At 41.6% G+C, this 11,367-nt stretch overlaps 1 protein-coding gene across 3 annotated transcripts in view; it reads left to right on the top strand.

Annotated features, from left to right (window-relative positions):
* Positions 1 to 496: 496 nt before the first annotated feature.
* The window catches only part of TANGO6 (transport and golgi organization 6 homolog (Drosophila)), a 151,093-nt gene continuing 140,222 nt past the window's right edge, over positions 497 to 11,367 (top strand). For all 3 annotated transcript variants that reach the window (XM_012730422.1, XM_004690436.2, XM_012730423.1), the window contains exons 1-5: positions 497 to 772; positions 4,950 to 5,590; positions 6,424 to 6,540; positions 8,530 to 8,671; positions 10,967 to 11,103. In XM_012730422.1, coding sequence (XP_012585876.1) covers positions 676 to 772; positions 4,950 to 5,590; positions 6,424 to 6,540; positions 8,530 to 8,671; positions 10,967 to 11,103 — 1,134 coding nt within the window. In that variant the 5' untranslated portion in view covers positions 497 to 675. The remainder of the gene's footprint in view (positions 773 to 4,949; positions 5,591 to 6,423; positions 6,541 to 8,529; positions 8,672 to 10,966; positions 11,104 to 11,367) is intronic.

The following is an 11,367-nucleotide window of genomic DNA, read 5'->3' as shown; positions in this document are numbered from 1 at the left end:
ACTTCATCAATCTGCCTGTTCTGCTCCCCGCTCTGTCTCTGGTGAAGCCTCTCACCAACCCTATGGCCTGTACCCCAGTTCTGTATGCATAAATAAATAAATCTTTTAAAAAAATTTACCCTAGATTTTCTGTGTGACTTTCAGACCACATTTTGGGATGTTCCACCGGGATTTAGGTAGCTAACACCCATTTCCTATCATCTTCTGAATCTTGAAATATTTTGCTTTACAAAATATTAACACAATTTGTGGTGTGTGGGTAGGGAGGATGGGGAGGGACAAGGTTTCAATCCACACTGAATTTTTTCAGAGTGCCTGTAAATAAAACAAAGATTGAACTTTTACTGCTAACTTTACTTAGACCATTTAAAAAATCCTATCACCAGTAACATTTGTAGCTTCGTTTTTAACGTTTGTGTACACTAATGTTTTCATACCGAACTACATACTATTTGACAAGCTACTACTTCTTTATATAGCATTGGCTGTGCTTGTAGGCATGGTAGGGTTTTGCTGTCGAGAAAGGGGCCTAATAGAACATTTATTCTGCAAAGGGGCGTCAACGATAGGTCCCGCCCCCAGCGCGTCTCCGCCTCCGCCACACTCAACATGGCGGCGACGCAGAGCCGCCGAGGCACCTGAGCAAGTCGCCAGTGGCGGGTCTCCACTCCAGTCATGGCGGCACCTCGGCCCGCACGGGGCAGCGGGCCTCTGGAGACGTGCGAGCTGGAGCGGATTTTGGAAGCGTTGAAGCTGCTGCTGAGCCCGGGAGGTGAGAGGACGCATGTCGACCGCCAGTCTTCCAGGACTGTCCTGACTCCCACAACGTGCTCCCGTCTGGTAGTCCCCGGGCCCGTCGGGCCCCGAGTCTCGCTCTTGGCGGGCTCTGGGTATCGTCTGCCAGGCCTCACTTTACTGTTGAGGAAACCGAGGCTCAAGGAAAGGAGTGGGGACGGTTGAATACTTATATTAACCTGCGTCTCTTAAGCGCTTACCTTGTGCCTGGCACTATTGAGCGCCATGGGTAACATTACTTCGCTCAGTCCTGACTGCGACCCTGTGAGGTGGGCACTACGGGACAGCCTCTGAGAGGGTCGGCGCTGGTGACGTAGAAAGCGAGCGCCCAACCCTTTCGGCGCGCGCTCTAAGGCGGAGATTTAAACAACACGCGGAGTCCAGCAAAAAAAAAAAAAAAGCCGCGGTTTAGATATAGTGCTATTGACTGCATTAGAAATGAAGGCTTTTAGAGGAACTTTTAAAATGAAACGTTAATGCCATTTTAAATGAAAAACAACATTTTATAAAATAAGTTAATAGGAAGGACGGTATTTTACAATTTTTCAAATCTTATTTGTCTGGTTAATTAGGAGACCGTTAACGTTTCATATTTCTTTGTTCAATATGACATGATAGGAGGAGAAAATCTAGACTTACATAGCTATGTAGTTGGAAAAGGGAGATTTCGTTTTAGATAATTGTGTTATGCTCTACTAAAACTCAGCAACAGGTACTTTCTGAAAGATTAATGGTAGTATAGAACCTGAATTCAAAGAAATTTTCATTCTTGGTCCATTCATGGGGAAACGAGAGCAGAAATGTAAATAATACCTTAGTATTAATATGAAAATAGTTTGGATCTCGCAGACTCCCTGAGCAAAACTTGGAAAACCTTCAAAACCTAATTCTTTATACCACACTTTCAGAACTGCTTCTTTAAGGAAATGCCTTTATTTCTTCTCAAGTAGATTGTATTTTTATTACCAGCAGAGGGCAGAGAAGACTATTTTATTAAGAGGTGCTTAAAAAATAACTTTGGTAAATCACAGTGACTCATGTTTGGGTTAAAATATAAGTATGCAGGAAGTCACTTAGAGATTGTTTGGCTGTAGTAATAGTGCCAACACTAACCATTAGAGAGCACTCATTTCCTTTTTTTAGGTATATATTAACCAAAACCACCAGAAATTCATGTCAGTGGGTCAGGACACTTACCCTGGACAATCCTCCAGAAGTACTGGACAGTTCTTTCTCTTCTCATTCTCACTGTTTTTAAAGAATGAAATTATTGTTCATATGTATTTCTTTTTGCAAAAGTAGTTACTATTCCTTATGGTTACACTTAAAAAAAAAATAGAAAGTAAGAGATTAAAATTAAAATGGCTTAATCCTACCAACCTGAGGGTACATTTTGGGATATATTTGTCTACCGAAAGTGGTCTTATATACTACATAGTTGTTTTTTTTTTTTTTTAAATATAAAGGCAATGCAATCACTGTAGGGAGAAAAATAAGAGTATAATTAAGCAAAAAAGAAAAATCACCCATAACCCTATGACCCAGAGATGATCATTGTTCATATTTTGGAGTATAACTTTTGAGAATCTTTTCTATCTTTATACATAAATACACATATGTACATAGACATGCTTATATTTTAATATGTAGTTAGTTAATACTTAAGTTCATATTGCTCCTGTATTGATCAGTTTTCACAGTAATAAAGTAATAGTCCTAGTAATCTGCAGAGGTCATCATTGAAGTATCTTTTTTGCTGTATTATATACTAACAAATTTCTTGTATATATGATATTGTTCATGGTTCTTGACATTCAAACTGTCCCATTTGAGGGCCACTTAAAGGTGCCTCCTGGGCTCTTTGACATGACCCTGGTATTCTTTGATAGCTTCCTTTATTTTCAGGCATAAGATGTCCCAGATACCTCTTATATATTTCTTGCTCCCTTCTTTTGTGTATGTGTATGTGTGTGTAGAACTGGGGTGTAGACCAGATGTGCCTCTGTGTGTGTGTGAAAGTGAGAGAGGTTCACCAGAGTCAGTGGGAAGCCAGCAGGTGGATTCACTGAAAAACACTGCTAAGGGGAGCAGTGGGTGAGACAGGAGAGGTCTGCTGCGCCAAATGTGGGTTAGCAACCTGGCTGGGGGTGGGACTCAGGCTACTGCAATGGGCCTTGGCAGTGATAGGGTCCTCTTGCCCCATTCTTTAAAGCAACTCTCTTTAAGGAGAAGTGATATTCAGAGGCCATAATATGACCACTAGTGTAATGACTGCTACTGAAGTATTAGTTCTTCATACATTACCCATTGATTAGAGCTTGGAAATGCATGGATTTTCAGAAAACAAAATATAAATCAGTTTTACTGTTATTCCTAATTACAATGAAATATTACAGTGTTTAAATTGTTCCTAGTATTTTATTGTGAAAATTTTCAAGCCTATAGAAATATTGAAGAATTTTACAATGAAAACCCATATTCTGTGACCTTCATTCTTTATCATTTATTTATCTACTTAGCTATTCTTATGTATTTTACATTTGTGGTTTTATTCACATATGAAAATATTGGTTCCTACGGGGGAAATATATATATATATATATATACACACACATACATAAGTATATAACCATTCATTTATATACAAGTGTATATAATATTTTAATAATAAATCTAATACCACCACCATTAACAAACCTTCTGTTCGTAAGGGACTTTTGTTCATTTGACTGATTTTTGTCCTCAGATATATCATCAAAGTTCTGTGTATCAAGTAACTTGAAATAATTTTCTGTGTAGTTATGCTGCTAACTTGATATAAAGCGGAAGTCTGCAACTGTAAACATGCTAAATATTTTGGGCTTTGTGACCCATACAGTTTCAGTTGTAAATACTTAGTTCTGCTATTGTAGCTTGAAAGTAGACATAGATAGTTTGTAAGTAGATGGACATGACTCTGTTCCAGTGAAATTTTATTTATGGAAATAGGTGATAGGTGTGATTTGACCTGCAGATTATAGTTTGGCAACCTTGATTCCACATATTGGGTATTATGAGGTGGCATATTCAAATAAATACCCAAAAGTGGGTTAGCTGGATCATGTGGTATTTATATTGTTTGGGGGCAGGTGCGGAGAGCAGTCCATGTTGTTTTCCACAGTGGCTGCTCCAATTTACTTCCTACCAACAGTGCACAAGAGTTCCCTCTTCACATCCTTGCCAACACTATTCCTTGTCTTTTTGATGATGGATATTCTCACAGGTCTGGGGTGCTCTGTCTTTGTTTTGATTTACATTTCCTTAAGGATAAATAAGGATGAATATATTTTCATGTGCCTTTTCCCATTTCTATATCTTCTTTAGAGAAGTGTCTATTCAGATCCTCCGCTCTTTTTAACACTGGGTTGTTTGTTGTTGAAATTTGAGTTCTTTATGTATTTTGGATATTAGTCCTTTGATAGATGTGTCATTTGCAAATATATAGATGGTTTTTTAAAAAATGGCTTTGGTCAGCTCATCATAGAGGAATGCTCAGAACTTGCTCTGGAAATATCTGGGCGAGGAAAAAGGGCCAGCAGAGGAGACATGGACAGAATGGCCATAGAATACCAGCAGCAGGGATACGAGGGGTAACTCAGTGGCCAAAGAGGAGTTTCAAAGAGGGGGCCATTAACTATCAATTGCTGTGGAGGGTGAATATGGCTCTCTCATCAGTAGAGAGCAGAAAAGACCATTTTAGGAAAGGTCAGGAACAATTGAGACTAGAAGTGATCACTCTAGTAGTTTTAAGTCCTATGTCTACATTTTGAGATCTGCCTTACTGGAATGTAATAGCATGAGGGGAGGGACTTTGGTTCAGGGCTTTATCTGTGGCACCTAGAACCATTCACATGAATCTTGTACGGTAAGTTACAGCCTTTGACATTTCTGTTGTATTTACAGTTTAAGCCCAGTAAGACAACATGGTCTCTGTCCTCAAAACACTTGCACAGAAGCAAGCTAGTGGAAGTGTAACATGTTAGGTCCATGTTCCGACCATGTCCAGACTGTGTGGGAAGGTGGGACACGTGGTCTTGAATTCTGCCACGGCCTCCGAGCCAGGCCTCACTTTGTTTTCCTTGTATATGATCTTTTTGTTGATTTGTCTTTAAAAGGATCAGACTCCAGTTCACTGCAGATCACAAAGCATGATGTCCTGTTGGCTACTTTGAAATCTAACCTGTCTGCTTTGGAGGACAAGTTCCTGAAGGATCCTCACTGGAAGACATTGAGACTCCTCAGGGATGAAATTGCCAAAAAGGCAGAATGGCCACAAAACTCTGTGGATGTCACCTGGAGTTTTACCTCCCAGACCTTGTTGTTGCTGTTATGCTTGAAGGAAACCATGGTCCACCTTGCAGCTGATTTCAGCCCAGGTAGACCCAACCCTCGCACACCCGAAGCCGCTCCCGCCTTGAGCCCTGATACACTCAGCATCTCTCAGCAGAAGACTGTGCAGTCTGCCTTGCAGTTCGTGGTCACCTTGGGACTCTGCCCCTACCTCATGCCTGGTGTGGGGGTCCCCCTGCGATCCAGGACTGCATTTGGGGCCATTGTGCCAGATGTGGTCTGTCTCGATGCTGCCCCTGCTGCCACCCAGAGACTGTACAGCAGCTGCAGGATCCTCTTAAATGTTGCTCAACACACTGCTCTAGGGAGCTTGATTTTTTGCCGCCATTTGGGAGACATTGTAGCAGGCCTGTGCCAGCTGGGATTCTGCCCAACTAAGAGAAAACCACTAAAGCCTGAGGAAGAGGTGAGCGCACGAAGAGAGAATGTTTTTATTTGTGTATGGTTGTTGTGAAAGACAATTCCTAGTTCTTTGGAAAAGTTGGAGAATTCCTATTGAATCGCCAAAGCCTACTTAGTGGATAAATCGCTCTTTTAAGGGAGTTAGCACTTCCATTTGTCCCTTCTTGTCACTGGGTGGAACAGATACTCTGGCCATTTCTTTGAGCGCTTGTTTCCTCTGATATAAAATGTGGATAATCACTCCTGCCTTGGAAGGTGTTCTGAGAATTAAGGATAATTTGTGTAAAGTACCTAGCCCAATCCGCAGCAGTGTTCATTAAAAAGTAACTGCTACTAATATTAGCATTAAACTATTCATACCTCTTTCGTTAAGTTCTTGGGAGGACTAAATGAGATAAAGTGGGAAAAGCACTAGGAACACTGCATAACTCAGTATTCATGCTATTAGGTATTAGACACATTGGCTTGCTTTTTGCTCATCCTTAGGAGCTGAGTGCTTAGACCTGGAAGGTTTTGTGGAGGTTACAGAAACATCAGACAGTCCTGTCCTCAAGCAGCTCACGTACTAACTGGGGAGACAGTGTTCACAATATGTCAGAGCAGGACATACCAGTACTCCCCTGACAGAAGCCATGAATAAGTTCTCCTAACCAGAGCTGAGTGAGGAGGTGGAGAGAGGGCTGGGGGCATTTCAGTAAGGCAGCCTTCTCCTGGTGGAAGGAAATGAAGAGGTGAAAGAAGCCTCTTTCTTTCCCCTCACAAGTTTACACAGTCAATAAACATTACTTTCCATTGCATGCCTGATTTGAATTCTGCTAAAGCCAGTGTTTCTTTTAGGTGTTAACAGAAGAAGAAAGAGCTCTCTCTAAGAAGGCATTGAGGGACATACTCGATCAAGTGTATCAGCCACTAGTAGTGCGAGAGTTGCTTCTCCTCCAGGGAGGACCCCCCCAGGTAATCAGGCCGGGGACTCTGTGGTGAACAGTGGGGGACATTGTATGCTGACTGTTCCCAGGAAAGTTGATGACCTGGTTGAATTTCATTTCATCTTTGATCTTTAAATAGGCAATCTGTGAAATGAAGTTATACTGACCCTTAGAGTACCTTTTAATGTGTTTTTGACTTAATGGAATAATGGACACTTTCTCCAAGAAAACAGTGATCATCTTTTTTTAAGACTTATTATTTGAAAGTTTTCTTTAAAATATATCTTCTTTATTCTGAGACTGGATTTTTTTTAAAGAACTGGGGTACAGGTCAGAGGTGTGAGGGGTGAAAGGATTAAACAGAAACAGAGGGGGGAGCACAACAGGTAGATTGATGAAGTACAGTGCTGAGGGGAGCAGTGAGCAAGACACGAGAGGTCTGCCGTGCCGTGTGGGTCAGCTCCCTGGCCAGAGGTTGAACTTGTGTTGCAGTGGGTGCTGCTCACTTCGTAGTGCTGCACTTTAACCCATTGCGCCACCAGGGAGAGCCCTGAAACTACATTTTTTTAAACTATAATTTGATTCTTTGACAATACATTCTATTTGACATCTTAATATTTGAGTAGAGTATTTGAAGTTAAGAAGTTAAAATTAGTGCTGTTATTGGGGCTATTTTTAGGTCCTCTGAGAAACATAATGGTATATATTCTTCTAGGCTTTAGACAGTTTTTTTTTTTAATTTAAAGATTTATTTATTTATGCATAAAAGAACTGGGGTACAGGACAGAGTTGTGGGGAGTGAGCGGATTCAACAGAAACAGTGGGGAGCAGAACAGGCAGATTGACTGAAACACACTGCTGAGGGGAGCAGTGGGTGAGACAGGAGAAGTCTGCTGTGCCTGTGGGTCAGCTCCCTGGCCAGGGATCGAAGTCATGCTGCAGTGGTGGCAGATAGCTTCATAGTGCTCGCTTTAAACCCTTCTACCACTCTTTCTATAAACTATGGTGTCACAAGGGGTCAAGGTAGCTAAGACCGTGGAGGCCAGGGCTGCAGTGTCTTCTCACTGTCATGAGCTGTCTCTCAGTGGTGAGTGGCACCTAGAAGAATCTTCCTTGGTTGGAAGGACTGCATCTAGAGACAGTTACATGAGCTTTGTCTTTCCAAAATCTTTCCTTTATTTCCTTAACTGATGTGTTTATTTCTGGGTTTGAACTTTCACTCTATTTCTACTTTCTTAAAAAATGATGCTGAAGTCTTTTTTTAGACACACTTTTTTTTTTTTTTAAGAGATTTTTATTTACTTGTGCATACAGAACTGGGGCACAGGCCAGAGGTGCAGGGGTGGTGAGAGGATTCACCAGAGACAGAGTGGGGAGCAGAACAGACAGATCGACGAAGTACACTGCTGAGGGGAGCAGTGGGCAGGTCAGGAGAGGTCTGCCGCGCCATGTGGTCACCTCCAGGGTGGGTGGAAATCGAACTCATGTTCAAGTGGCTTTAACTTCTCAGTGCTGTGCTTTACCCCACTGCACCACCAGGGAGGGCCCGCTGAAGTCTTTCTTAAGGAGAGTCTTTTTATATAAAGGGAAAAAATGTTGCTCTTTTGAAGTCCTTTTTTTTTTAAGATTTATTTGTTTATGCATACAAGAACTGGGGTACAGGCCAGAAGTATTGGGGGGATGGTGAGGGGATTCACCAGAGACAGAGTGGGAAACAGATCAGGTAGATATACTGAAATACACTGCTGAGGGGAGCAACAGGCCAGACAGGAGAGGTCTCTGTGCCATATGGGTCAGCTCCCTGGCGGGGGATCCAACTTATGCAGCAGTGGCTGTGGATAGCTTCATAGTACTGTTATTAACCTCTTATACCACCAGGGAGGCCTCTAAAGTCATTATTAATGATGTCACTAATATCATTAATAAAGTATACCTCAGAACATATTTTTAAAATAACTCCTACAGATCCCGTCTAGCTCATTGACCTTGAATTCATATCTTTGCCTTCCTTTTTCAGTCCTGCACAGATGTGAAGACCCAAGTTAGGTGTCAGGCCCCAGCCTGGCTTCGGCGTCTGTGTGGGCAGCTGCTCTCTGAAAGGTTAATGAGACCCAATGGTGTCCAGGCAGTGGTCCGGGGCATTTTGGAAGGAGCAGGTGGTAAGAACTAACATGTTTCTGCTATGTTGGTGTCCATTTCCCTTCAGGGCAGTCTGAATTACTGGTCTTTCACATCTGACTGTCAGACCTGACTGAGACCAAACTGCGGTTGTGGACATTTAGGAGTTAAGCCATCATGACCTTCTTGTCCAGAGAAACTCATTTTCTTGCCATTTGTCTTTAACACTTATTGAATAACAGTGTCAGCTCTTTCAAATAATCTGTAATGGCAGAGAAAATAATAGAGCCCAGAGAATTTAAGTAAAATCCTAAGGAAAATGCAGTAATCTCAATGGAAAGGGGCTTTGTGCTTCTTTCCCCCAGGTGCTCACAGCACTTCACCTGAGGACTTAAAGTACAAAATAGTTTCTGTAAGCTAGAGATGCCTCAGAGATGCAAAGTTGGGGATGAAACTGGAGGTTTAATTCTACAAGTATATTCTCTAGTTCTGGTAAATAGAAAATAAGTTCAAGATCATGCAAAGTCTTTTAAAATTTAAGTTTATATTAATTTAAATTAATTTTCAGTAAATAATAACAATAAACTAATTAAATCAATTATAATTTAATTTCTATACAAAATCATATGTGCACATCACTTAAAGAGTCAAACAGGCCCACAAGGCTGCTAGAGAAAGAGCCATGCTTGGCACCGTCACACCCGCGTCCCACTCCAGGCGTCACCCTCTTTGAGCTCTGTAACTGGATTCTTCTAGTGTTTACCTGTTTGTCTAGCTAGAATGCATATACAACATTTTCTTAATTTCTTGGTGTTTGCCATCATCAATTTCTCATCATATGTAGAAGAGGATTTTATTTTCTTTCAAATCCTTATTGCCACTCCACCAAACATCCAGCCCCTTAATATAGTTATAGTTTAATTTTGATTAGATTGATATTGCTTTTTTTTAATGCGTTCATTATTAATACTCAAACTAATTAAGTCTCCTTTTTTTTTTTTAAAGATTTATTTTATTTATTCGTATAAAACTGGGGTATAGGCCAGAGATGTGGAGGGTGAGAGGATTCACCAGACACAGAGTGGGGTACAGAACAGGCAGATCAATGAAGTACACTGCTGAGGGGAGCAGCGGGTGGGTCAGGAGAGGTCTGCCTCGCCATGTGGCTGTCTTCTAGGGCAGGCGGGGATCAAACTCATGCGGAAGTGGCTTAAGCCTCTTTGTGCTATGCTTTAACCCACTGCACCACCAGGGAGGGCTCCTTTTAATACATTCGGATATATCAGATATTTGTTGACTGGGATATTCAGTGACTGATAGTAATTCAAGGTGAGGTTTCAAACCCAGGAAAGAGTCATATTTTACTCAAGAACTGCTTGATAATCACAAATTTGAGCTCAGTTTACATCCCTTGTTACTCAGTAGCATATGTGGAGAAGAAGAAAAGGAACAGGAGTCACTGATTATAAAACTGTAATTCTTGATGGGGGCTTCTGAGTTTTGTCTATAGTATAATAGTCCTTCTGTCCTGAGCTTTTAAGCCTTGTTCCTGTGGGTCTAATCAGCCTTTAATCTAAAGTCATGGATGCACTACTAAGGGAATCCCCTTCTGAAGGCCTCCCTCAGTGCCTGGGGCTACTGGGAGCACAAACCAGCTCCATCCTGAGTGAACTCTGGAGATTGTCCCACCTACACCTTTCTGATGGTTCTGCTGCAGCTGGCGGTGTTTTTCTCATACACACATACAGATTATACCAAAGACGAGAGGGAATATCTCTGCAGCTCTCTCTTTGTGTAACTTCCTCCTCTTTGATATTTATCCCTGAAGATTCAGCATCGGCCTCCCCGAACTCTGAACTAAGTTTTAACTTAACAGGTTGCCAAGCTTCCCCTCTGTGGTGTGATTTGAAAACTCTTCTGGTAACAAGTCAGGGTAAAACCATCAGACTCCCCTTTTTTGTTGAACCCAGTGCCCCAGGCTGCCAGTTACTCAATATGGTTGATAATCACTGCTTATTTTTGTCAGGTTTTCTAATCATGTGAGGGTAGATCCAGTTTCTGTTTACTCCATGAGGTAGTTTAAACGGAAGACACATATAATGGGCATCATCAGCATCAATGGAGCAAACACTGAGAGCAGCTAGGGTTAAGTTGTATGGATGAAATCATTATGGAGACAAAGTGCTGTCGTTGTCCCTGAGTTTCCCAGAAACCAACATCAAAATGAAAATGCTGAGGGATAGATCATTGTATAGAAGAAATACATAATTTCAGTAGAGAGAAAACCATACATGGGAGCTGCTCTGAGTTTTTGACATCTGTGTCATTGCTGACAGCGGGGGCGGCTGGTGGGAGCGACGCTGAGGCAACGGCTGCTGACTGGAAGAAGTGTGACTTGATTGCCAAGATATTGGCCTCTTGTCCCCAACAGTCTCTCTCACTGGAGAGTTACTACCAGGGTATCTGCCCGCAGGTAAGTTATTTTGTTTCTTTTGACTGTTTTAGGATTATCTGCTTATTTATAGAAAGAAGACTTTTAATGTGCTCTAATACTGAGGGAAAAGCAATATAATATTTATGTTTATTGTTCAGCGAAGGGCCTTTCTGGTAAGTGAATCCATCCCTATGGAGGAGACAGGCTGAATTGGTAGGGCTAAAATGCCTCACCATTATCAAATGACTAGCCCCACTTGCTCTCAGAGCTGCAAGATGGAACTAAAATTTTATCTTATTCCTT

Source organism: Condylura cristata, unplaced genomic scaffold (assembly GCF_000260355.1).
Source record: "Condylura cristata isolate star-nosed mole 26May11 unplaced genomic scaffold, ConCri1.0 scaffold00028, whole genome shotgun sequence".
NCBI classification, from domain to species: domain Eukaryota; kingdom Metazoa; phylum Chordata; class Mammalia; order Eulipotyphla; family Talpidae; genus Condylura; species Condylura cristata.
The sequence above is the reverse complement of the archived record's forward strand: the minus strand, read 5'-3'. Positions and strand labels throughout refer to the sequence as shown.